The sequence below is a fragment of the Carassius gibelio genome, chromosome A14 (genome assembly GCF_023724105.1).
Source record: "Carassius gibelio isolate Cgi1373 ecotype wild population from Czech Republic chromosome A14, carGib1.2-hapl.c, whole genome shotgun sequence".
In the NCBI taxonomy this organism is placed as follows: Eukaryota; Metazoa; Chordata; class Actinopteri; order Cypriniformes; family Cyprinidae; genus Carassius; species Carassius gibelio.
Window position 1 is genome coordinate 12,544,177 of NC_068384.1, and position 27,811 is coordinate 12,571,987.

Genomic DNA, 27,811 nt, shown 5'->3' on the forward strand with positions numbered 1-27,811 from the left:
TTATTTACTTACATTTAAAGTAAATCTAAGTTTTGTTGGTTTAATTTAAACTATTTGCTACACATCAAATCAATAATTTTGCGTTCTGTGTAAACCACGTGACCACTGACGTAATCGAGGTTGGGTTTGAGAATTTTACGATCGACGGCCATCTTGTTTTCCTCGCATCCAGACTGCGGCTGACAGCAGTTCCACAATATTGGTGAGTAACTATACAAAAAAGCTTTAATTTACTGTAACTGCATCTGATAAATATGTAATGTTATATGGTGCTTTTGAATAAGTTTACTGTTTTATGGGTGTGTTTTGTTATATGTACATACACCCACGCATCTTTAATTGGGCGGATTGCATGAAGTTACTGACACGTTAGAGTGATCAAAGAAGCATGGATCAATGAAAAATTAAGAGCTTGATTATTTTAAAACCGCTATTAGCCGCGAAACAGAACTGAAATCGTTAATCCCACAACAGCTTTCTGTGCTTGTACACTGGAGGCACGCGCACGAGACCCACAGCGTCAGTACTGTCTCCTGACGTTTGAATAGTAAAATATATACACAAAATATGTCGTAAATTTCCGTCTTAATGAGCTTAAATATAACACAGTGACTTATGAATTAAGAGAGTGTAAACTTTTGGGAGTACATTAGATTTGAGTCAATACACTGAGAAAAGGTGCACAAGGCATGTCATTACTCTAAAGAACTCAAAACATTACATTTTCTGTCTAGCCATCAGTGTTATGTAAATATTTGGTCAATTTAAAATTAAAATAATGTATTGTTAGTGTAAAGTATACATTTCTGTAAATTGAAATTTAAAATATTGGTTCCCATTGTCACGTGATTTATAACGTAATCCATGGTCATGCGTGAGAACGTTCAGCATTCTGCCATCTTGTTAAACCGCATGGATGAACTCGGCGTGGTAAAACGTGAATAAAGAAAATTGGTAAGTAATTTTAAACGTACGTCTGGGCCGTATTATTAACATTATACTCGTATGATTTCATAAAATGTTATGTTGTACTGGTGTTTTACATACGGTTAGTATTAGCGTACTAGTTTGACTGCTCTAAATCGTTTAGAAGGTTTACACGTTTCCCTCATTGCAATGTTAAACCGAGTGGAAATAACATAATACAAGAAAACTGCTTGAGGTGAGATGGATTGATATTGAAACGTAGTATAAAGACTGTTTCGGGTATGCTGGAGTGCAATACTGTACAGCTAGTTACATGTATAAAGTACATGCACGCTTCAGACACTTGTATAGACTTAACGTTTTTATGAAGGTATATATTATGATGATTTTTATTGATTTATGAAACTCATGTTCGCAAGTTATTTGCTCTGCTTACTTGTATGGTCTCTCATTCATGATTAACATTAGCTTTACATGAAGGCCCAAACACATGTCTTTAGTGACATGCCTAAACACTTATTTTAACTCATTGTGTCGACCAGCATACTCGCAAAGAAGTGATCTGTTTATGTGAGCCAGGTGGTTAATTCACTTGTCTTTTGTAGGACGGGGTACTGCTGAACAACAATTAGGACAGGTTTTGAATAATCCAGTCACATGAAAAACGTAAGTAATTTGCACCATTTAATTTTTGCTTTGGAGGATAAGTTTTGTTATTTATCTTTCTTCTCTCCTATGCTCTACCTCACCATTCTCATTGGCAAGTAACTCAATGTGGAAATGCAAAGATTGTGGTGTCTCCACAGCCAAGCGTTCTGAGCTTCTCAAACATTTTAAGCTTGATCATAGGAATTTTGGACATCGTCATCCTTATCCTTGCGTTTATTCAGACTGTCCTTGTTCATTTAAAACTTGGAGTTCTCTGAAGAGCCATGTGTCAAGGAGGCATCCTCAGCATCCCTCTCAAAAAGATGAATTGACAACTTATAAATGCTTGCTTTGTGAATACAAACACACATCATCATTTAAAGACTATTTCCATCATATTGGGCAGCACCTGAAAAATAATGAAACTGTTCCTTGTGTCTTTAGTGACAGTTGAAAGGTCTCGGATGCCCTGAGTATTTGGTAAATTCTCTGAAAACCAAAGCCTCAGGCCATGCTTTTCCAGCAAAAAATGTTAAACGACCTAAACATGGTGAGGCCAATCATATCCCATCCCTACCTATTGGAGAGACAAGAGATTGTGGAAAACCAACCTAGTGTTCAAGATCTGCAAGAAAGATGGCCAGCTCTGTTTCAACAAGAGGAGGTAAAAGCATTTATTTTATTGAAAAATTTTAAAATGTACTAAAACTTTAAAATGACTTAAATTGGAATTACCATAGGTTTTACCATTGGAGTTTAGTATGTAGTGTTTTTGAAAATGTCTTTGATGCCCTAATTATACGTTTTGTTGTTTAATGCATTGTGTGCATATGTCTTTTACAACTAGTTCTCAAAGTAAAATCTTTTTTTTTTTTTTTTCTCCAAGAAGTATATTTTCTGTTTCTCTTTCTTACAGATTAATTTTTTCGCATCACAACCTTACCTTTACAATCAAGATTTATGGCCTCTTTGGACAGACAGCTCTCAGCTTCTCCAGGTTATTAGGAGCAAAGGTGGAGCCCTCCGTGAAAAAACCAAGGACACTATTAAAGTTATGGATCAGGTATTGGTTACATGCAAACAAATTTGCTTGTGGCGATCAATTTAGTAGTGTATTGGTCTAATAAAAACAATACATCTTGAACATTTTGTAGAGTTTGGACATAGACATCAGAAGAGAGTGCCTGCTGAAGTGCCTGATCACATAACTTGGTAAAGATGCAAGCTGTCTGATCAAAGAATACCAGGTAATGTAGACAATGTAAACTACTGAAATCTTCTACAACCATGTTTGCCTTAAAGTTATATTTCACTACCAAATCAACATTTCCCTATGTTTTACTCGCCCTAAAAGCATCCTAACTAAATTTCGATTTGGTAGTGACATATCACTTTATAGTAGTAATTGTGTTATCATTTACACATCAGCCTGTGTGACTTTCTTCCACGAATATGTCTGATTATCTACAATGGTCAACACATTGTACGAGCGTTTGCTTGTACAAAGTGTTTAAAAGCATTTTCAAAGCTAAAGAAAGTGTAAAAGTACGTCTTCACCCAAAAATAGTAATCACATACTCTACTTTTGCAATAAGCCGTTTACATTTTATTTTTATGCTGCACACAAATGAAGATATTTTAATGAAAGTTAGCAACAGATGTTTGGGCTCTACATTGATCTCCATAGTAGGAAAGCTAAATAAATTTTGTAATTTTCAGATGAAGGGATATTTTTTTTTTTTTCACAGTCCCTCAATTTACTCTCTCCTATGTTTTTAGGCTGACCAGAGGGAGGAAGCAGAGAGAGAATTTGAAAAGACCACCATGGCGTTTTTTGTGATCCGTGAAACTGATGCTAGTCGTGCACTGGACATTTCCATTGTCATTGACGGTGTGGAAGTACTCAATGTGTTGCCCTCTGTTGCATGTGCCTGTGCCATGATGTTTGGACTCATTTATGCACTGAACTTAAAATATCCTGAAGGACTCAAATACACCTTTGAGGCCTTTCAAAAAAGAATCATGGACATAGAGAGTAAGCAGATGAGCCGAAGGGTGCAGAACCTCTCTTCAAAGCTGCAGGAATGAATTTGTTTCCTTTGACTCAGCTACAGTGTTCTTCTGATGATATGTTTCTTTGAAGATGTTGGACCGTATAAATCCTTTTATACAAAGTTAACTGTACTACTGTTTACTAAACCGGATTTGTTTTATCTTGGTTAAATTGTGTTTTATCTAGGGTCAATTAAATAGATTTCCCAAAAATAAAAATTCTTACGTTGTTTAATCATCCTTAAGCTATTCAAGTATTTAACTTTACATTTGGTTCAGAGACATTTCGACAATTATGAGAGAAGTTTCATTTTTGGGTAAACTATTCCATGAAGGTGAAAATTTATTTTTAAATTTCAATTTATTTTTTTATTTCTACCATTGGCTAATTTGGTAGGTGTTTTATTAAAAGTGTTTTGTTTTACACTGCCCAATTTAAAGCAGTTTTTGGGCCAAACTTGTTTTAACTTCTAAAGGTTTGATTTGTGTAGTCAGTTCTGATTGACAGTTCATGGAAATGATTACAGAATTTTAAATGTTTGATTGTGTAGTCAGATCTGAACAGACTGTTCATGGAAAGATTGTATGTTTCTCTTTGAAACCATAACTGATTCTTATGGTGAATTTACATTGTATCCAGTGTGTCAATGCACAATGTGTTTTTATAAAAATTCTGTACACATTGTAGAAATGTTTTATGACAAAAATTGTCAAGTTTATGATGTGTTTATATTGTTAGTGTGTATTTGTATCAGGATACTGAACACATTGTAAAAAAAAAAAAAAAAAATTGTATTATGACAAAATAAATTGCCAAATGTTTGATGCTTGAAGTCATTCATCTTAGTTGATAAAATTACACATTCTGAAAGTAAAATTTTTTTTTCATATATCAATATTTTAAATTGTATTTGTTTGGATATTTGGTTAGATAGAAAGTAAAATAATTAAGTTAATACAAAGGAAAAACATTAAGACAAAGTATAATTTGAGATCTCATTGAACTTAAAAATATTATTTGATTTTGAGATACTTTTTGCTTTGGCTAAGCAATAGATAGTTAATTCTTTTCAAAGTAAAAATTTTAAGTTGATAAAAAGTAAAGTAATTAGATGTAACAAGTTGACGCAATTTTTTTACTTTGATCCAATGAAACACTTTTTTCAGTGTGGATTCAATGATGGTGGAGTAGAACTGTTTCAGCAGCTCCTGTGGCAGGTTAAACTTCCTCAGCTGGCGGAGGAAGTACAACCTTTGCTGGGCCTTTTTCACAATGGAGTCAATGTGAATGTCCCACTTCAGGTCCTGAGAGAAGAATCATTCTGATTCTTCAGAATCATTCTGATTCTGATTCTGAGAACTTGTGAGAGTGGACAAGGAGTGGACTGAAGCTGGAGTCAGCACATCAATAGTCACCATACTCTGATGTCTTCAGGAAATGGGCTACAGCTGTCAAATTCCTAGAACCAAGATAAACCTGAACCAGAGAAAATGTAAGAAGCATTTCACCCGGGGTAAGGAGAAAAAGAACTGGACTATTGCTCAGTGGTCCACAGTCCTCTTTTCAGATGAAAGTAAATTTAGCATGATGACCATGGTATTACTGTGCTTGATTGGCCAGAAAACTCAACTGACCTGAACCTCACAGAGAACCTATGGGGTATTGTGAGAGAAAGATAAGTAACATCTGACAAACAGTACAGAGGAGCTGAAGGCTGCTATCAAAGAAACCTGGGCTTCAATAACACCACAGGCTGATCGCCTCCATGCCACGCTGCAATGAAGCAGTAATTTGGGCAAAATAAGCCCTAACCAAGTATTGAGTGCATAATTAAACCTATTAAACATATTTGAGATACTGAATTTTTAATTTTCCTAAGCTGTAAATTCTAAGCATCAGAATAAAAAAAAAAATCTTCAAATATTTCAGTTTGTATGCAATGAATCTAGAATATTATTAAGTTTGCTTTTTTTAAATGAATACACAAATGAATACACAAAAAAGGGGGCGTGGTCTTGATGCGCTTGCATGGAGAAGGAGGAAGAGTTGCCTTTGAAGAGTGCGTTTGTTGCCATGTCGACGAAATGCTGTTATTTTCATCTTGGAGTCCAATCACCTTTGTTTGGACTTCCCAGAGATGCTGTACTTAGAGATTAATGGTTACAATTTATGTTTAACTCGGTTCTCGAAAATTATAATCCACATGTAAAACTATCATGTGCAGCACGTTTTGCTGAGGACAGCATCCTCAATCTCAATCAGTTTAATGCCAGATTTGCACAAAGATGATTATTGAAAGATGAAGCAGTTCCCTCTTTGTCTGAATTCGTTGTTTATGGACCACAACCGGTAAGTGTATTTTATTATTTAAGTTGGTGCATTTAACAAAGGGCAACGCTGTTTAGCTTTGTTAACTAGATGACAGGGCTGTGCAAAAAAATCTTAATGCGATTTTCATGCGCAGCTCATCAGTAAAAACGCTCCTATGATTATAAGTACATCTCCAGGACGTGCGTTCAGATCAGGATTGCCAGGTTTTCAAAACAAATCCTGCCCATTTGCTTCCAAAACTAGCCTAATCACGTTTCCAGGAGGACAGCGTGCACTCAGCTGCTGTCGAAATCGCAGCACAGGAACCGCTGGCACAATCAGAACTTGTTACGTATTTCTGAAGGAGGGACTTCATAGAACAAGGAAGTCATGAGCCCGTTTTTATGACAGTGAAAACAGCGGTATACAGATAGGTGAATTGTTTGAAAAATACTGTTTTTTTTTACACAATAAACATGTTATATTGCACACTGTAAAACACAATCAAAGCTTAAAAAAAGCACGAAAAACGGGACCTTTAAATGACTATGTAGCATGAAAATGTAACTACAATACTGAATGAAATAGAATTCTTCAGGGCTTGTGTTTATTTCATTTCATTCTGTAACCTGCTTGTTTTTATTTTAATGTGGTAGAAAAACCAACATCAATAACCTGTATGTGTGGGCTTTTTTGATTGCTGTCAGTTTAATTGCAGTGTTTGCTTCATTTCCAGATATTATGAAAACAAATACAAACCAAAAAATAAAAGATAAACTGAAATTAGTTAAAATCTTTGATAAATAAGATAAATACAGGTGCATCTCAATAAATTAAAATGTTGAGGAAAAGTCTATTTATTTCAGTAATTCAACTCAAATTGTGAAACTCGTATATAAAATAAATTCAATGCACACAGAATAAAGTAGTTTAAGTCTTTGGTTTTTTTTAATTGTGATAATTTTGGCTCACATTTAACAAAAACCCAGCAATTCACTATCTCAACAAATTAGAATAAGGCCTCAAACGAATCAACTCAAAACACCTGCAAAGGTTTCCTGAGCCTTCAAAATGGTCTCTCAGTTTGGTTCACTAGGCTACACAATCATGGGAAAGACTGCTGATATGACAGTTGTCTAGAAGACAATCATTGACACCCTTTAAAAGAAGGGTAAGCAACAAACATTAATTGCCAAAGAAGCTGGCTTTTCACAGAGTGCTGTATCCAAACATGTTAACAGAAAGTTGAGTGGAAGGAAAAAGTGTGAAAACAAAAGATGCACAACCAACCGAGAGAACCGCAGCCTTATGAGGATTGTCAAGCAAAATCGATTCGAGAATTTGAGTGAACTTCACAAGGAATGGACTGAGGCTGGGGTCAAGGCATAAAGAGCAACCACACACAGAAGTGTCAAGGAATTTGCTGAACCACATACAACATCAGAATCTTACCTGGGCTAAGGAGAAGAAGAACTGAACTGTTGCCTATTGGTCCAAAGTCCTCTTTTCAGATGAGAGTAAGTGTTGTATTTCATTTGGAAACCAAGGTCCTAGAGTCTGTAGGAAGGGTGGAGAAGCTCATAGCCCAAGTTTCTTGAAGTCCAGTGTTACGTGCAATGTCATCTGCCGGGGTTGGTCCATTGTGTTTTTTGAAAACCAAAGTCACTGCACCCATTTACCAATAAATTTTGCAGCACTCCATGATTCCATCTGCTGACCAGCTTTTTGAAGATGCTTACTTCATTTTCCAGCAGGATTTGAAAAAAAGAAAAGAAAAAAAATCTTACACTGTTTCAGCTATTAAAATAGTTCAGTTTTGTATGTAATGGAAATGGGACACATACATATATATATATATATATAATTTTTTTTTTTCATTAAGTAAATTTAGAAAAATGTTTGGAGCATTTATTTTATTATTATCAGGGTTAACATATTATTAGGCTGTTTTTTTTTTTTAAATGGCCAGCGGCCAAAAAAATTAAAAAACACATTATAATGGCATATATAGGCTATGTAATACTTTGTACTATTATTGTATAATATAAATAATAATATAGCACATTTTTATGTTGCTCTGTTCTGAATTCCTTAAAACATGTAAAGGATTTTCTGCAACGCAATTTTGTATGATGTGTGAATTATATATTAGTTTATTTTTTTATTTTTTTACCCATGTCATGAATCCACCCTGTTCTTATTTGTAAAATAGCCAATAAATTAATTGTTGTTGGCTAACCCGATCTCATTAAAGTGCACGATTTTCTGCTTCTGTTTGGTACAATATTTATATGGAGAAATTGACTTTGCCATGCAAAAGACTGATAAATTCATGGCACGGCCGATTCAGTCGACAGAAACACCGGACACACATGGGCCTATGATAAATGCTGAAATGTTTGCTGGGGAAGTCGGAGGTCAGTCTGTATGGAATGCCACGTCTGCCAAAATAAAAAATAAATAAATACATAAATAAATATACAAATAAATGTAAAAAATAAAAAATAAATACGTGGCATTCCATAAGTCTGAGCGCTCGTGGTACTCACCGTGCGTGCAGCTGTGCACACGGCTCCACGGACTTGGACGGTTTTGTTGTGGTAATTAACACCGTAAACAGCAACTGTTCATGTGTGCTCATATATGAAAAGCATTTTAGGGGGCCCGAAGCGATCGCCTAGCTTATGGGTAAGTCCGCCCATGAAAAGGATTCAGGGGGGTCAGTAATCCCTTTGCTTGTTTATAATATTGGGTTGGCTATGAGCAGTTGCGTCCTCTGTTGGTTCGCTGTTCGTCCTACAGCAACATCAAAGGCTGGATTGACGGGGAAGGATGTGGTCCTTTTTCGCACGGGATCCTATTAAAGACTTCAATTATGAACTTTTACCCGAAAACCAAGAAAAGTCAGGCATATGGACTCTTAGTCGGGGCAAGCGCAAGGTAATAATGATTTGACATATTAATATAAAGCATTTAGTGACGCAGCAGGCCGCTGCAGCCTCGGTCTAAAGTTTAGCTACATTCAGCCAGAGACAGTTTGATTCAGCTTAGCACGGCGCAGTAAAGTAGAGGTAAAGAGAGCTCAAAACACACTGAAATTCTTTTTATGGTTATTTGTTTTCATAAGCAGGACTCAACATCATTGGAGACGCATTCGTTTGAATATAAGACCATTTACAACAGAAACTAGGTTACTTTTGTCATCCTTTTACCACAGAATGTAACATTTCTGTGGCCACGTCAACAGAAAACTGCAGACACATTAAACGGCTTTATTATGATTGTATGACCAAATACAGTCGTTAGTATTCATTTGTTTATGTGTTTCGTTTTATTTTGTATGGAGTTTTAAAATGTCATCACTTAATATATTGTGTATGATTATATAAATTGCTGAGGAAAGCTGCATAGTTTTTATTTACTCTACACGTGTCCAGACAGGCGATATTAATAACTGTATCACATGGCATTCACCAGAATCACTTATGTCATATCAATAATTATCCCGAGTTTACTGGCAGGCATCAGTATCTGATCATCTCTATCTGATAATCATCTGATCAGCACAGACAGCTCAAACATCAGGGGAGGCTTGTTACTGTGTTGTTGTTGTTGTTGTTGTTGACTAAAGGCTATATATCAGTGGTTTTGTTTATTAGAAGTCTAGTCAATACAATATAATGAGGACAGGACATTCTAGTTTTCCAAATCTAATTGCACTATTCTTCTTTGCCTAATATAGACAAATTGCAACTTAAGGTAACTAGTAAGTTAACCCCTCTTTATTCTAGACGACTGCTGAGCCAGTGTCAGTCTTCGTGTATGAGGTTTCCCAGGGAACAGAGGAGCAGACACAGCTGGCTAAAGCAGCTTTCAAACGCACAAAAACTCTCAGACATCCCAACATCTTGTCCTACGTAGATGGGCTTGAGGTAAGGATCTCATGATGAAATGATGTGTGATGATGACTCTTGAAGCAATGCCTTCTCTTGTCTTCTGGATTATTCAGGTTGGGGTGAGCTTTGTGAGTGTAACCCCTTGTCAATTATAGACTTATATTCTAAGAAATATACATGAATCCCAGTATAGAGATATATTAGTCACTTTCTGTTAGTGGAAGATGTTACACAAACTTTTGACGGTCAAGATTTGTCCTAGTTGTAATTATAAAAAATTAATTTTTATTAAAACGCCTGTCTTTTCCTGTTTGACATCAGACAGAGAAAAGCTTGTACATTGTCACAGAGCCGGTGACTCCTTTGGCTGCTCATCTGAAGCTCCAGGCGGAGAAGGGTGGTGCGAGTGATTTAGAGGTGTCCTGGGGCCTTCATCAGATTGTGGTGAGTTGTCAAGTAAAGACACGGACTAAAATGAAATTGTTGTTTATTCATTAGTTAAATTGCTCTGTTTGCTGTCACTCCTTTCCCATCAGAAAGCACTGAGCTTCTTGGTGAATGATTGCCATCTAAACCATAATAACATGGGCATGTGGGCTGTCTTTGTGGACCGTGCTGGTGAATGGAAACTAGGAGGGTTGGATCATGTGACCTCAGACCAGGGAGACACCACTTCCTTACCACCACCTAAAGTGATCAACCCCGACTTAGAGAGATACGACCCTCCAGAGAGTCCTGGCAGTGGTGGAGAAAAATGGTACAGGCAGAAATCTTTTGTTTTCGAGCTCTCTTTATTCATACCCAAACATTTTCTATAGGTTATTAAATTTTCTGAATGCAGAACATTTTCTGACTTCACTTTCAATCAAGATTTAAAGGTTTTAGTAAAATGCATATTTAATGAGCTGTAGCTTATTGTTGTGTCTGTATGATGTCAGGACAGGGGATGTGTGGCGCCTCGGTTGTCTCATTTGGGAAGTATTTAATGGAAGTTTACCACGTGCCTCCTCGTTGCGATCTCTCGGCAAGGTGCCAGATCATTTTTTCTTAGTGTTAACTTATTGTGCCTTAACTAGTTGTGCAGTAACAACTTTCTTTAGTAGTTTTGATTATTACATACAGGATTAAAGCTATTTATCCTCTTTCAAACCACTTTCTTTACTTCTTACAGATTCCAAAGCAGTTAGTGCCGCATTACTGTGAGTTAGTGGGAGCAAACCCAAAGGTTCGTCCCAACCCTGCTCGGTTCTTACTGAACTGCAGATCTCCTGGAGGCTTTATGAACAACAGCTTTGTGGAGAGCTGTCTGTTTCTGGAAGAGATACAGGTAAGTTACAGATAACAGTTATTGCCTGAGCCTGTATATGATATATATGTATCTTATTGCCAGTTTTGAAAACATGTGCTGTTGTATTTTTATTTTTTTTGACACTCTTTAAGATTCTTTGATGAATGGAAAGCTCAAAAGAACAGCATTTATTGAAAAGAAATCTTGTTATAAACCTCTTTGTCATCTTTGATCAATTTAAAGGGTTAGTTTAATTTGCTAAATTATGTCATTAATAACTTACCCTCATGTTGTTCCAAACCCGTAAAACCTCTGCTGAGAAAGTTGCTGACCTCAAATATTTGACCAGTAATTCATATTGATGAATAAGCTGTGATAAATTAATAATTCAGATATAGAAGTCTAAATGATAAAGTCTTCTTGAAAACAATATCTAGAATGATTAGGCTATTTGTGTATGTGTTGTGTGTACGGGTTTGTGTTGTTTGTTTTCATTAATATGTTGTTATTAAAAAAGTAGGTTGGAAGTGTCACCTAAATGCGCGTTTGTTTGTGTGTTCATTTAGATAAAAGAACCTGCAGAGAAGCAGCAGTTTTTCCAAGACCTGAGTGAGAATCTTGATTCTTTTCCTGAAGATTTCTGTAAACACAAAGTGCTTCCTCAGCTCCTTACAGCCTTCGAGTTTGGCAATGCTGGCGCTGTTGTCCTCACACCGCTATTTAAGGTGCTAGCCATTTTTGGTATTGCATTAATGCATACCCATTTGGTGTATTATCTTCAGACCATTTCAATCGAAAAGGTACAAGTTTCTTTAATACAGTTTGGATATTTTATTTGTGTTAGGTAGGGAAGTATTTGACAGCTGAGGAGTACCAGCAGAAAATCATCCCAGTCATAGTCAAGATGTTCTCCTCTACTGACCGTGCCATGAGGATACGACTGCTACAGCAGGTATACCTCACTTCATTGCTTTATGTAGCTGTCGTAAGAGTTTTCTACATTAGTCTTACCCAAACTCTCTGACTGTCATACACACTTTCTCAGTTCTTTTTTCTACTTGTCTCTCTTTTTACCAGATGGAGCAGTTTATTCAGTATTTGAATGAAGCCGCAGTTAACTCACAGATATTTCCACACGTGGTTCATGGCTTCACAGACACAAACCCTGCCATCCGAGAGCAGACTGTAAAGGTATTTGTATGCTCCCCCTCTTTGACACTCAGTCAGTGTAACAGATAATGGCATATATTTACATTTATGCATTTAGCAAACACTTTTATGCAGAACCATTTACTTTGCATTCAAGCCCATGACCCTAGCATTATAAGCATTATTCACATTACTCTTAAAAGTGTCTCTAAATGACTTTTCTTTTAATTTCTATTTCTCCCGTAGTCTATGTTGCTGTTGGCCCCTAAATTAAATGAGACCAATTTAAATCAAGAGTTGATGCGTCACTTCGCGCGCCTGCAGGCCCGGGATGAACAGGGTCCCATCCGCTGCAACACCACTGTTTGCCTGGGCAAAATTGCCCCCTACCTCAATGCTGGGGTAACTGCAACTAAAACCAATAATCCTTCACTTGTTCAGGCATATTTCTCTCTCTCAATGACTATCTTCATTTTTTGTTTTTCCCATGCTTTTTTTCTCAGATGCGCCAGCGTGTTTTAATCTCTGCATTCTCACGAGCAACTAAAGACCCGTTTCCCGCCTCACGTGCAGCAGGCGTGCTGGGATTTGCTGCCACCCATCAGTACTACAGTGTGGCCGAAAGCGCCAATCGGATCCTGCCCACGCTGTGCACACTGACTATGGACCCAGACAAAAACGTCAGAGATCAGGTAAAGAAAATGCATTGCAGAACTGAGGAGCACTTCGACAAAGTATCTATTTATATATTCTGTAGTTCTGAATTAATCCATCATTTTTGAAATGGACAATTTCTTAAGTATTTCTGTTCCTGTAGGCATTCAAAGCCATAAAAAGTTTCCTCACTAAGCTGGAGACTGTTTCTGAAGACCCCTCTAAACTAGCTGAAATAGGTATGATGTTTTTATAAGCATATCGGTGATCTGTGCTGGCAAAATAAGTCACAATGAGCAAATGTTCAAAAATGAGTTATTTTGTATTTTCACAATCTCCATAAGAAAACTATCAGAATTATGTATATTTTGTTGTGACTGCGCTACATGTGTTTCAAGACGATAGAGTCGGCAAAGTCAGTTTTGAGAAAAATCGAGTTAAAGTCCATGTAAAGCAATATTAAATGTGTTCTGTGTTTGTCACACCACAGACAAATGTGTTATTAAAAACTGAGCCAAATTTAAATGATAAAAAAAAGGCAAGTAAATAAAATAAGTTATCAAAATCTTGAGTATTCTATACTCTCAAATGCTGAAACCATGTAGTCTCTTTAAGCAGTACATTTCTAATATTTATAATGTATTTAGAAACCATTCTCTCAATTCCCTTTTCACAGGCTTTAAAGTTTTGTAAAGGTTACAAAGCAAAATCAGCTAGCAACGTTGCATATTTTCCTTCACTTCTTAAAATGTATTAATATATTAATAATCACAATATAGCTATTTTTGTATCTTTGTTATTAAAAATTAGAATAAAGATGCAAATAAACAGTAGAACAAATATATTATCAGAAAAATTCAATAGTGCATTACTTTTTCATCCTGCATATAAACCGAAGCATTCAAGTAAGAAAAACAAATAGGCTAATCAAATGTAAAAATCACTATACTGTGTTCATTACAAATAAGTAGATTATTAAAACTACAAAAACAGTTCAATCAAGAGCAGCGAGTGATTCTCTTTTCTTTTATTGTTAAATTAACATTGAGACAAACAGCCTATATATTAAGACCTACTGTAATGCACAGATCCAAATAATGTTACACATCAGATGGTTTTTCCAAACCGTTAACCAAACATTCACTTAAGACATAACAGATTTTTGCGTGAATACTCCAATAAGACATATTTTGAAATTGGATTGGTCAGTCACTGCATTCGTTTTGCTTACATCAACATGGGTTTGAACATCACATTTCACTGGTTCAGACTCATTTAAATGTAAAAAATAAATTTTGGACTTCTTTTTTTTTCTTTTTTTTTTTTTTTTGTCTGTAGCTCAAAATTAGATTATGCACATTTAGCTCTTAAGGTTTAGTTCTTAAAAATGAAAAAATGTCTAGTCTTCTCAAATGAAGGTAATTGAATAAAGAATGTACACTAATATAATGAAATGGTTCAATCGCAGAGAAGGATGTGACTGCATTGGCGCAGACAGGTGGGTCAGCTGCCACATGGGCAGGATGGGCGGTAACCGGGGTCTCCTCTCTCACCTCCAAACTTATCCGAAATGCTCCGGCTGGTTCGGAGGCATCACCTGCTGAGAACAGCCCCACCCCTCAACCTGTTGCTGGACCAGTACCCACAAATACTGCGAACAAAGGTGTGCAACAAGACAAAAGCTATGTCTCATTTCAAAGGCTGTTCCCTCTAGAGGTCACATTTGTCAGATGAATACATCATCATGAATGTCTTTTCTCTGTTATCATTCTCCTCTTTTCCTGTTATCGACAGAAATGACAGTGGAGCCAGAAGGGGATCGGTGGGATGATGAAGACTGGGGAAGCCTTGAGGTGAATGAGAATTATTCAAATGATCTAAAGTCACTGTTGTTTTTTCAGTACTTGACATTTTATAGTGTTAGAAGTTATCTTACTCATAAATACTGAGAACTTTTTGAATAATTCCTTGTCTTTGTGCACCCACAGGACCCTGAGAAAGTACAAACAGATCCAGACGATTGGCATTCTGATTTGTCGGCAATGTCCTCAACACAGAAGAAAAGCAATGTAAGTGATTTGCATGAGTGTAGCTTTTTTCTAATAAAATATAACTTTTATCCTACTGTTTTCTTTAGTGCTATGCTTTGTGTAAATATTGAGGACATACATACAGTAACCACACTTATATTTAGGGGTGCACAATACATATGGGCGATAAATACCCTACTTCTATTTACTAAATGGAAATACTTCACAGGTTTTTAACCATGTTCATTTGCTATATTAGTGGTTGTCTGAGGTTAGATTTTTCAATGTACTTGTACTATAAACATACTTAAAAATATTCAGAGTGCTGGACACCATGTGTCACTTTTACTTTAATAGTGCTGATCTACTCTTGTTATGTTTCCATAGGTGGCCCGGAAGACCTCTGAGGCAGTCAAGAAGCAGAGTTCTGATTGGAGCTCTGGTTGGGATGCCGACGACAGCTGGTCAAATGAGAAAGACGCAGATGGTCAGGGTCAAAGTTCACCAGCTGATGAGGGCTGGGGTAATGACTGGGATGAGGATGGAAACCTGGCTGAGAGTTTCACCCCAACATCTCGAAATAAAGCCTCAACCGGAGCTCCGAAGAGTGCCAGATTTAGCTCTGCGCAGGAAGTGGGAGGATTGGCCAATGATTATAACCGGGATGGAGCCGAAGGAAAATCAACAACATCTGATCTCCTGTCCAGTGTGTCACATCAAAGTACTATGGTAAGGCTCTGGTGGAGGTATTTCCTTTACTTGTAAATTGCTAAAGGTGGTGCAAATCTGGAATTCTGGATTATGGTCCCCTACCAAAGAAGGATGTTTATGTATGATGTTTTTTTGTTTTTTTTTGTACACAGAAGTCTGATGGCTGGGATGCAGACAGTACAGGGGACTGGGGAACAGAAGAAAACTGGGAGTCACTAGAGGGAGATCAGGGTCAGATGCGTTTTCTTTTGTTGTTGTTTTTTTGTCCAGTTTAGGCATTTAAACCAGCATATTACAATGCAGATTCATTCTTGTTTTTGCTGTTAGAGAAAATAGAAGGTAGATTCCAAATAACAATACTTTGACTTCCATCAGGTTTAAGTAAAGCAGAATTAGCAAAGAAGAAACGTGAAGAGCGGCGGAAGGAGCTGGAGGCCAAACGGGCAGAGCGCAAGGCGGCAAAGGGTCCTCTCAAACTGGGCGCACGCAAACTGGACTGAGCACTGGAGGTACACCAGATCATTGACTCTTTGAAGACGAAGGGACTGCAAGATTTTAAAGAAACATTCCTTGATTGATTCTCACAGCTGTCTGTACGCTGGGCAACTTGGAAGAACTCAAATTCAGCCATGTCTGCTGACTGAGGAACAGCTAACACATCTTAAACTATGATATTCCTCTCCACAGCACCATGATTTTAATATTACACAATATCATAGTTTACTGAGTGTGCATGAACTCACTGGTTTGATTATTAGGAGTCAAGGGAAATTTGAACCGTATAATCCTAGATATCTTTGTATGTATGTACATTGATTATGCATTATTATGGACCACTTTGCCCTGAATGTGGTCTTTGAGGACAAATGAAAATGGATGATGCAGAGAAAACATGTTAGTTGTTACTTAAACATGATCCTAGGTGGTACAATGCCATACAGACAAACATTTTCAAAACAGGATTCACTTGACCAAAAAACATAGTAACATTGTTCTTTCTGTTTGCCACAGGACAGGGTGAGGGTTGATGTGGTTATTATTTCTGGTTCGTGCCTTCTCTTGCATTCCTAGTTGGTGGTACTGCTTATGTTGTAAAATAAACTAATCAACAGAGGATTTTAGTTAATGAGACAGTCTGTGAAATCTGGTGCAATATTTTCAGAAGGGGCAATTAATGTACTGTACACCCAGATGTAAAATCCAACTTCATGTGTATTATAATAAAAGAGGAACAGTCTGTTTTTTAAATGTGCCGTACAGAATATTGTTGCTAAAAATTGCTATGCTTCACAGAACTTAAGTTGTAACAAAAAGTCTCACTAAACTGCCAGAAACACAATTGCCTTCCAAAAATACTGAAGATGAGGTGCTTGCTTGATTGTTAGTGGTGCAATGTCACCCTGAAAATGCAGATTTAAAGTGACAAATCTAGAAATAAAGGAATTTTAATATAATTCCCAGGCCTGAAAAACCACTGGTTGTGCTAAGCTTTAAAATATTTAATTGACTGAGTTGTCTATAAAATAATTTCTATATAAAATCTAAAAAAAGTATTTCTAAAAAACTTTGTGTAGGAATGATAAGGACTGGGTGAGGGTAAAGTCATGAAATGTTATTGGTTGAAAGGTGTTGAAGCCCAGTTTATTAATTATTACAATTTATACTATAACCATATTTATTATAACACTGTAATTTAAAATGGAAAAATAAACAACTCCCGAAGGAAGATTTCTTAAATTTCAACTGCTGGACAGTAGGATTAATTCATGCAATCTCATTTCCTTCTCTTTGGCCAGTGCTATATTTGTAAATGTTTAAGAAGTTGTGGCAAAAAACAGTCACAGTATGGTTGTTATGTTATATTACCTTCATTATGTAGCTGATTCTTGTCTTAATGGATGTTATTGAAGAGTCATTGTGTTTTTTGATTCTGATTTTCTTGTGTAAATGGTAATCTTGCACCACAGAACTACAGAATTAAGTAGCATTTAAGATATGCTAGTATAGTATAATCACATTAAGAAATGTACAGAAACACCTAGTATATAATGTCAAATATTTAATGGCACAAAAATAGAAACATGGCAGTTTATTTTAGGATTATTTGGTTAAGTATTCAGCTTGCTATTTTTGATTATATGGTTATTAAATACTTGAAATGTTATTAGAAAACCAGAAGAAATTATTTTTAAAACCCCTTCAGGCAAAGATTTATCAATAGCAAAATGCACTACTGTTATCAAACCGAACAGAGCTGTCTACCTAAGAGAACAGATGAGATTTTGTTTGAGTGCTGAAAATCTCTTATGTTCTGTTTATGAATATTTCCATTTCTGCTCATAAAACTAAGCCTGCCTAATCCATACATTAAATGTTTAAATGATTTCCATTAAATGCAGTAAACAATTTACAGACTTTAAATATCAAAGGCAACTGTGCTTTCACTTCTTCATTTCCCAGTCTTTACTGTTTCTGTTTGTCTTCTGAACCAAATATGGCCGCAGCAGCAGCAAGAACTCCAAAAGAAGCTGCTGCAGCAAGACCGACACCAACACCAATCTCCACCGCTTTCTGCACCTATGAGAATGGGCAGAAATTATTTAAATTAATTCACTGTATAAGAGGAGCACACATCACTGTTCCAGTAACAGAAGCCATTAGCAACCAGGTGACACTGATATGTGCTGATGATTGTCGCAGAACGTCACTGTTTGTTGAGGCAGTGACACTGCTGGGGCCAGCCGGAGTACTGTATAATAAAGACCAAGGATTCTCAAATCTGGCAGAGTTTAGCTCTAACCCTAATCAAACACACCTGAAAATCACAAGTAGTTGCGTTTGATCAGTGCTGGAGCTAAACTCTGCAGTGCATTGGCCCTCCAGGGCAAGATTTGAGGAACCCTGATGTAGACTGTGTAACATGCGCACTTAACAGCAGAACGGTATTTAATTGATGATACGTTTACATCGTGGAGTTAATTTGTATAACAACTTAGGCTTCTTCATGTGTTTAATATTTGTTTTGTCCTTTTTTTTTGCGTGATCAGCAACATACAATAGCATTAGTATTACACAACATTTAGTGGCACACATGTTTGAAAAAAAAAAACTATAACTTGTAAATATGTATAATTAACATTTATTTAAAAATCTGTAAGCATGTCTATTTATTTAGGGTTTTCTGCCACAATTAGTATAGCTGCATATGTCACAACTGTCATCAACTGAGGAAAATGACGTGCCAATGGATTGAGTCAGTGTCACGGACATTAAATATATATTTAGAAAAAATTGTAGTGCTCAAAATAGGAAAGGTGCATAGAGCCAAGGAGATACTTGGAAAACAAACAAAACCTTTTTGCACGATGCAATTTATAATTTTTTTTTTTTTTTTTTTAACTAGGCTTTTCCAGTATGCATTGGATTCAGTGAGCAGCTAGCAACTTTTTTTGTTTCTTATTACATACATATTTAAAATATGCATTTAAATGTTTAGTAAAAAGTAGGCTATATATAACTAAATGTATAATAAATGCAAAACATATTTGACAAAACAAATATTAAGACACATGAAGAAGCCTGATGGTTGTTGTAAAAATTAACAAATTTGATTGTTTTATTATTATTAACAGATAACACTATGTAATTAAACCTATGTCAGACCAAAAAATATCATCAGTTAAATACCATTCTGCTGTTAAGTGTGTGTTACACAGTCTACGTTATACATGCCACTCTCCACTGACACATGTCAGTGAAAACCAGAACTGTCCCCGGATGTGACACGGAGCATAGAGGCATGTGCCAGTGGCTTCTGTACATCAGATGCCATGTCACTTAATCTTAATACTTCTGTGATGTTCAAACTGTACCTGGCAGGACTGTGGTTTTCTGTATCTCAACTCCGTAACAAAGTGCTCACAGTTCTCTCTAAAGACACAATACGTAAGTTCTTTTCCTAAAAATCTGTGTGCATCCCGTAGAATCTCTCGAACAGGACGTGGCTCATATTTTTCATCCAGAAGATTGTTGATAGAGTATTTATCATTCCCAACTACTTCATAAAGTTCCTCTTTCTTCACTGTGGCTTTTTCACATAATACTGACATCATACTGTAGGGTCCAGGTTGAGCATCTTCAGCTATAGAGAAAGAACAGGACAAGGAAATACAGTTTCATGAAATTCGGTTTCATGAGACTAAAGGTCAATTCACACCCCACAGACAAACACCAACAAACCAGTTGGCCTTTGGATTTAGAATTGTATGTAAAACAACTGTGTTCACACTGTCCCAAAAGACACGCTGACTGAATAACAAACCCGACCAATGTCGACAGACAAAACCCAACAAAGGTGTTCGCTGGTATTTGTGTGTGCTGTGTTTCAGACTGAATGCAATTTAAGCTCAACAGACCTCATATGAGGCATGTGAAATACTCACAGAGTGGTGCCAGGTGAATCACATAACCTTCACCAACATAAATAGCCCAATGCTGGTATAAACCTCTGAAGATTTCGATGAGGTCTCCGGGCTCTGGCTTTTTCTTGTACTAGGAAACAACATCAGATGTTGTCAAGAGCCATTTAGACTGACAATAATATCATACTGTTTGACTAACCAGATAAGATATAATTGCACTTGTGAATAGATAAAAAGAAAACAAAAACGAAAGTGTGTTTGCTTGAGCTTTTTTGCTAAAACTATCAAGCTCAAAGAGCTTGTTAGCTCTTTGGCTTTGAATACAAAATCCTGTTTTATACAGTTTTTGAACACTCGCTTTAATAGCACTTGTGCAATTAACATACATAACTGTGCAATGGTACCAAATACTCCAGTTTCATCAATAACAAAAGCACTATAATGATATATTCAATGTTAATGTTACATTACAGTCTTTCAGTTCGTTTCAGATTATTAAAATACATTTACCTTTGTCGGTGCCATGGTAACCCCCAAAAAACTGTTCTTCTTGTTTTAACTCGAATATTCTTAGGAGAGACACATAAACTGACATTTAGGCCTAGTTCCACATGATATTAAGATGCTTTTGATATCACAAAATTAATCTTTAAACTTAGATTAATGCATGGTCTTTATTTAGGCTACCTAAAAAAATGACTTTTAAATGGCAACAAATGTGCGACATATTCTGGAAATTACATTAATCACGTTTCTATTTAAGAGAATATAATAGGTTGGAGCATCGGCAATAGAAAATTCAAACAAAAACGAAAAAACATCATCAGTTTTGCAGGACCAAGTTGACAAGTAATCAATTCAGGCTCTCATAGTCTTCATTCCGTGATCGAGATCGTAATTAAACCTGTGGTCTTTAACTAATGAATCATACTTACAAATAAAGATGTTTGTGTCCGTGAGCTACGATCCCTGTATGTCTGAAGCAAACATAACATCAATAGACTAAACTAACCAGCTTGGGATATTCCAAAAAGCAAGTTATGTGACACTGACATACCCGGGTATGTTTGAGGATTACAGAGCGGATAACGTCAGCTCTCGGTTCCAAAATCGGAGGTTACTTTCAGGGTATGTAAAATTATAAAAAAAGTAACTCGTTCTCTGAACATAACCTGCTCCGGATCAGGTTCTGTTCCAGGGTTAGTTAGTTTACTCCAGCGCTTGTGTGATGTGATGACGAGCCCTCAGTGGGCGTGACAGATTGCAAACAACATTAATATCACATTACGTAGTATTGTGTGTGTGTGTGTGTGTGTGTGTGCTCTTGTTTTGTGACATATCAGGGCACAACTCTGTATAATGACATGGGTATGACACAGGTATTACAAGGAGAGGGTGACTTATGAGGACATAACCCATGTCCCCATTTTTCAAAATGCTTATAAATCATATAGAAGGTTTTTTGTTGTTGTTGTTTTTTTTTTTGTTTTTTTTTGATAAAGTAAAAATGCACAATGTTTCCTGTGAGGGTTAGGGTTAGGTGTAGGGTTGGTGTAGGGCCATATAGAATATACAGTTTGCACAATATAAAAACCATTACGCCTATGGGATGTCCCCACTTTTCACAAAAACAAACGTGTGTGTGTGTGGATGTGTGTGTGTGTGTGTGTGTGTGTGTGTTAATGATGAAGCGCTAAAATAAGTAATAAATAAGGTAATATATCATTCTTAAATGGTTATTTTATTTATTGGCATATATAACAGTCATCTGTATAAATTATAAAACACTATGACAAGGTAATGTTTAATTTATTATATTTTATATATTTATTAAATTTTATTAAATTAAATGTAAATTAAATGTATGCATTTTAAATGCATTTTATATTATCTCATAGCTATCTGATATGACTTAATAATTAACTTCAAGCTAACAATATAAATCATATTCTCAAGGAGTAAAGATTAAACGGAAAAAAAATAATAGGCTACAAATGATTGCACAACCTCTATTAGTTGCGTTATGCACTAATAAGCATGTATGACCACTGAACAAAAGAAGAAGAAAGAAACCTTTTCTTAGCATCCGTTTCCACAGTGACTCGTCGATTCGTCGCTGTGTTGTTGAGAAAGTCGACTTATTTTGCACTTTTGGCTCATGTGGGGCTAAGAAAACACTATTGTGGAGTTTTTCTATTGCTATTTGAGCAAATGCAGTTGAGCTTAACTGTCATTGAGACGACACTGAAATGGTTAAAATCGACACTCTCCCCTCACATTTCACCATTTGTAGTAATTCTGTATTTACTGAATAAATGATGTCTGCTATGTTCGAGGGGAATCTTTTGTCAACTATGCAGACATCTGACTCTAAACAATTACAGGTGAGCAGTCATACAAATTACCGACAACCTTTGAAACAATTCTTCAGTTTATGGACTTTAGTCCTGTTTGCATTAAACTGTGTTATCCCTTTAAAGGAACAACTTGTGGTAAATTTGAACTGTAATTAAATTGGCTTGTTCATTCTGAATAGGTTTTAAGTATTTATAGGCATGAAATATACAGTTCTGCAAATGTATGACAAGTGTAGTCCAAATCAATAAATGTTTGATTGTAATAGAAATTTACAAAAGCTCTTGGAAGGTAATTTGAAATGTGTGTGTGTGTGTGTGTGTGCATATATATACACACACTCACTGGACACTTTATTAGGTTCACCTTCCTATCGTTGGACCCCCTTTTGCTCTCAGAACTGCCTTAATTCTTCGTGGCATAGATTCAACAAGGTGTTGGAAACATTCCTCAGAGATTTTGGTCCATATTGATATGATAGCATCACACACTTGCTGCAGATTTGTCGGCTGCACATCCATGATGCAAATCTCCCATTCACCACATCCCAAAGCTGCTCTATTGGATTGTGATCTGGTGACAGTGGAGGTGTTTGAGTAAAGTGAACTCATTGTCTTGTTCAAGAAACCAGTCTGAGATTATTTAAGCTTTGTGACATGGTTTATTATCCTGCTGGAAGTACACTGAAAAAAGTGCAACAGCCCTGTCTTTACTCTAAAGCACATTTTATACTTAATCCGACTTAAATTATTTAATTTTCTGTCTTGTTCTTGAGCTTAAGTAAATTATTTACTTACATTTAAAGTAAATCTAAGTTTTGTTGGTTTAATTTAAACTATTTGCTACACATCAAATCAATAATTTTGCGTTCTGTGTAAACCACGTGACCACTGACGTAATCGAGGTTGGGTTTGAGAATTTTACGATCGACGGCCATCTTGTTTTCCTCGCATCCAGACTGCGGCTGACAGCAGTTCCACAATATTGGTGAGTAACTATACAAAAAAGCTTTAATTTACTGTAACTGCATCTGATAAATATGTAATGTTATATGGTGCTTTTGAATAAGTTTACTGTTTTATGGGTGTGTTTTGTTATATGTACATACACCCACGCATCTTTAATTGGGCGGATTGCATGAAGTTACTGACACGTTAGAGTGATCAAAGAAGCATGGATCAATGAAAAATTAAGAGCTTGATTATTTTAAAACCGCTATTAGCCGCGAAACAGAACTGAAATCGTTAATCCCACAACAGCTTTCTGTGCTTGTACACTGGAGGCACGCGCACGAGACCCACAGCGTCAGTACTGTCTCCTGACGTTTGAATAGTAAAATATATACACAAAATATGTCGTAAATTTCCGTCTTAATGAGCTTAAATATAACACAGTGACTTATGAATTAAGAGAGTGTAAACTTTTGGGAGTACATTAGATTTGAGTCAATACACTGAGAAAAGGTGCACAAGGCATGTCATTACTCTAAAGAACTCAAAACATTACATTTTCTGTCTAGCCATCAGTGTTATGTAAATATTTGGTCAATTTAAAATTAAAATAATGTATTGTTAGTGTAAAGTATACATTTCTGTAAATTGAAATTTAAAATATTGGTTCCCATTGTCACGTGATTTATAACGTAATCCATGGTCATGCGTGAGAACGTTCAGCATTCTGCCATCTTGTTAAACCGCATGGATGAACTCGGCGTGGTAAAACGTGAATAAAGAAAATTGGTAAGTAATTTTAAACGTACGTCTGGGCCGTATTATTAACATTATACTCGTATGATTTCATAAAATGTTATGTTGTACTGGTGTTTTACATACGGTTAGTATTAGCGTACTAGTTTGACTGCTCTAAATCGTTTAGAAGGTTTACACGTTTCCCTCATTGCAATGTTAAACCGAGTGGAAATAACATAATACAAGAAAACTGCTTGAGGTGAGATGGATTGATATTGAAACGTAGTATAAAGACTGTTTCGGGTATGCTGGAGTGCAATACTGTACAGCTAGTTACATGTATAAAGTACATGCACGCTTCAGACACTTGTATAGACTTAACGTTTTTATGAAGGTATATATTATGATGATTTTTATTGATTTATGAAACTCATGTTCGCAAGTTATTTGCTCTGCTTACTTGTATGGTCTCTCATTCATGATTAACATTAGCTTTACATGAAGGCCCAAACACATGTCTTTAGTGACATGCCTAAACACTTATTTTAACTCATTGTGTCGACCAGCATACTCGCAAAGAAGTGATCTGTTTATGTGAGCCAGGTGGTTAATTCACTTGTCTTTTGTAGGACGGGGTACTGCTGAACAACAATTAGGACAGGTTTTGAATAATCCAGTCACATGAAAAACGTAAGTAATTTGCACCATTTAATTTTTGCTTTGGAGGATAAGTTTTGTTATTTATCTTTCTTCTCTCCTATGCTCTACCTCACCATTCTCATTGGCAAGTAACTCAATGTGGAAATGCAAAGATTGTGGTGTCTCCACAGCCAAGCGTTCTGAGCTTCTCAAACATTTTAAGCTTGATCATAGGAATTTTGGACATCGTCATCCTTATCCTTGCGTTTATTCAGACTGTCCTTGTTCATTTAAAACTTGGAGTTCTCTGAAGAGCCATGTGTCAAGGAGGCATCCTCAGCATCCCTCTCAAAAAGATGAATTGACAACTTATAAATGCTTGCTTTGTGAATACAAACACACATCATCATTTAAAGACTATTTCCATCATATTGGGCAGCACCTGAAAAATAATGAAACTGTTCCTTGTGTCTTTAGTGACAGTTGAAAGGTCTCGGATGCCCTGAGTATTTGGTAAATTCTCTGAAAACCAAAGCCTCAGGCCATGCTTTTCCAGCAAAAAATGTTAAACGACCTAAACATGGTGAGGCCAATCATATCCCATCCCTACCTATTGGAGAGACAAGAGATTGTGGAAAACCAACCTAGTGTTCAAGATCTGCAAGAAAGATGGCCAGCTCTGTTTCAACAAGAGGAGGTAAAAGCATTTATTTTATTGAAAAATTTTAAAATGTACTAAAACTTTAAAATGACTTAAATTGGAATTACCATAGGTTTTACCATTGGAGTTTAGTATGTAGTGTTTTTGAAAATGTCTTTGATGCCCTAATTATACGTTTTGTTGTTTAATGCATTGTGTGCATATGTCTTTTACAACTAGTTCTCAAAGTAAAATCTTTTTTTTTTTTTTTTCTCCAAGAAGTATATTTTCTGTTTCTCTTTCTTACAGATTAATTTTTTCGCATCACAACCTTACCTTTACAATCAAGATTTATGGCCTCTTTGGACAGACAGCTCTCAGCTTCTCCAGGTTATTAGGAGCAAAGGTGGAGCCCTCCGTGAAAAAACCAAGGACACTATTAAAGTTATGGATCAGGTATTGGTTACATGCAAACAAATTTGCTTGTGGCGATCAATTTAGTAGTGTATTGGTCTAATAAAAACAATACATCTTGAACATTTTGTAGAGTTTGGACATAGACATCAGAAGAGAGTGCCTGCTGAAGTGCCTGATCACATAACTTGGTAAAGATGCAAGCTGTCTGATCAAAGAATACCAGGTAATGTAGACAATGTAAACTACTGAAATCTTCTACAACCATGTTTGCCTTAAAGTTATATTTCACTACCAAATCAACATTTCCCTATGTTTTACTCGCCCTAAAAGCATCCTAACTAAATTTCGATTTGGTAGTGACATATCACTTTATAGTAGTAATTGTGTTATCATTTACACATCAGCCTGTGTGACTTTCTTCCACGAATATGTCTGATTATCTACAATGGTCAACACATTGTACGAGCGTTTGCTTGTACAAAGTGTTTAAAAGCATTTTCAAAGCTAAAGAAAGTGTAAAAGTACGTCTTCACCCAAAAATAGTAATCACATACTCTACTTTTGCAATAAGCCGTTTACATTTTATTTTTATGCTGCACACAAATGAAGATATTTTAATGAAAGTTAGCAACAGATGTTTGGGCTCTACATTGATCTCCATAGTAGGAAAGCTAAATAAATTTTGTAATTTTCAGATGAAGGGATATTTTTTTTTTTTTCACAGTCCCTCAATTTACTCTCTCCTATGTTTTTAGGCTGACCAGAGGGAGGAAGCAGAGAGAGAATTTGAAAAGACCACCATGGCGTTTTTTGTGATCCGTGAAACTGATGCTAGTCGTGCACTGGACATTTCCATTGTCATTGACGGTGTGGAAGTACTCAATGTGTTGCCCTCTGTTGCATGTGCCTGTGCCATGATGTTTGGACTCATTTATGCACTGAACTTAAAATATCCTGAAGGACTCAAATACACCTTTGAGGCCTTTCAAAAAAGAATCATGGACATAGAGAGTAAGCAGATGAGCCGAAGGGTGCAGAACCTCTCTTCAAAGCTGCAGGAATGAATTTGTTTCCTTTGACTCAGCTACAGTGTTCTTCTGATGATATGTTTCTTTGAAGATGTTGGACCGTATAAATCCTTTTATACAAAGTTAACTGTACTACTGTTTACTAAACCGGATTTGTTTTATCTTGGTTAAATTGTGTTTTATCTAGGGTCAATTAAATAGATTTCCCAAAAATAAAAATTCTTACGTTGTTTAATCATCCTTAAGCTATTCAAGTATTTAACTTTACATTTGGTTCAGAGACATTTCGACAATTATGAGAGAAGTTTCATTTTTGGGTAAACTATTCCATGAAGGTGAAAATTTATTTTTAAATTTCAATTTATTTTTTTATTTCTACCATTGGCTAATTTGGTAGGTGTTTTATTAAAAGTGTTTTGTTTTACACTGCCCAATTTAAAGCAGTTTTTGGGCCAAACTTGTTTTAACTTCTAAAGGTTTGATTTGTGTAGTCAGTTCTGATTGACAGTTCATGGAAATGATTACAGAATTTTAAATGTTTGATTGTGTAGTCAGATCTGAACAGACTGTTCATGGAAAGATTGTATGTTTCTCTTTGAAACCATAACTGATTCTTATGGTGAATTTACATTGTATCCAGTGTGTCAATGCACAATGTGTTTTTATAAAAATTCTGTACACATTGTAGAAATGTTTTATGACAAAAATTGTCAAGTTTATGATGTGTTTATATTGTTAGTGTGTATTTGTATCAGGATACTGAACACATTGTAAAAAAAAAAAAAAAAAATTGTATTATGACAAAATAAATTGCCAAATGTTTGATGCTTGAAGTCATTCATCTTAGTTGATAAAATTACACATTCTGAAAGTAAAATTTTTTTTTCATATATCAATATTTTAAATTGTATTTGTTTGGATATTTGGTTAGATAGAAAGTAAAATAATTAAGTTAAT

The 27,811-nt window shown here is 35.9% G+C and overlaps 2 protein-coding genes and 1 long non-coding RNA gene across 19 annotated transcripts; 2 read left to right on the plus strand and 1 right to left on the minus strand.

Annotated features, from left to right (window-relative positions):
• The first annotated feature begins 188 nt into the window (after nt 1–188).
• On the plus strand, nt 189–27,662 carry LOC128027521 (uncharacterized). 11 transcript variants are annotated; one of them, XR_008186748.1, is made up of 6 exons: nt 192–202; nt 1,533–1,593; nt 25,247–25,466; nt 25,719–25,865; nt 25,957–26,049; nt 26,582–27,662. It is a non-coding gene; the product is annotated as an uncharacterized LOC128027521 (long non-coding RNA). The 11 variants fall into 11 exon arrangements; XR_008186743.1 differs by lacking the exons at nt 25,247–25,466; nt 25,719–25,865; nt 25,957–26,049; nt 26,582–27,662 and adding exons at nt 2,020–2,239; nt 2,492–2,638; nt 2,730–2,822; nt 3,355–4,445; XR_008186747.1 differs by lacking the exons at nt 192–202; nt 25,247–25,466 and adding exons at nt 886–954; nt 2,020–2,239.
• On the plus strand, nt 8,471–16,914 carry LOC128027519 (N-terminal kinase-like protein). 2 transcript variants are annotated; one of them, XM_052615212.1, is made up of 19 exons: nt 8,471–8,626; nt 8,741–8,878; nt 9,730–9,870; nt 10,156–10,278; nt 10,371–10,591; nt 10,773–10,863; nt 11,006–11,161; nt 11,689–11,847; nt 11,967–12,074; nt 12,200–12,313; nt 12,518–12,673; nt 12,775–12,963; nt 13,089–13,164; nt 14,394–14,588; nt 14,720–14,778; nt 14,914–14,994; nt 15,343–15,684; nt 15,819–15,897; nt 16,042–16,914. In XM_052615212.1, the coding sequence occupies exons 2-19, from the start codon at nt 8,771–8,773 to the stop codon at nt 16,164–16,166; spliced, it is 2,523 nt and encodes an 840-aa protein (XP_052471172.1). In that variant the 5' UTR covers nt 8,471–8,626; nt 8,741–8,770; the 3' UTR covers nt 16,167–16,914. The 2 variants fall into 2 exon arrangements, with proteins under 2 accessions (XP_052471172.1, XP_052471171.1); XM_052615211.1 differs by lacking the exon at nt 8,471–8,626 and having other exon boundaries at nt 8,722–8,878.
• LOC128027520 (phospholipase A and acyltransferase 3-like) lies at nt 17,711–21,320 on the minus strand. 6 transcript variants are annotated; one of them, XM_052615218.1, is made up of 6 exons: nt 21,145–21,320; nt 21,023–21,064; nt 20,598–20,656; nt 20,109–20,211; nt 19,539–19,807; nt 17,711–18,243 (listed from the first exon to the last, which is right to left on the minus strand). In XM_052615218.1, exons 3-6 carry the CDS (start codon nt 20,610–20,612, stop codon nt 18,130–18,132), a joined length of 501 nt encoding a protein of 166 aa, XP_052471178.1. In that variant the 5' UTR covers nt 20,613–20,656; nt 21,023–21,064; nt 21,145–21,320; the 3' UTR covers nt 17,711–18,129. The 6 variants fall into 6 exon arrangements, with proteins under 6 accessions (XP_052471178.1, XP_052471176.1, XP_052471174.1 ...); XM_052615216.1 differs by having other exon boundaries at nt 20,109–20,217; nt 21,023–21,056; nt 21,145–21,319; XM_052615214.1 differs by having other exon boundaries at nt 20,109–20,217; nt 21,145–21,318.
• Nucleotides 27,663–27,811: the final 149 nt, after the last annotated feature.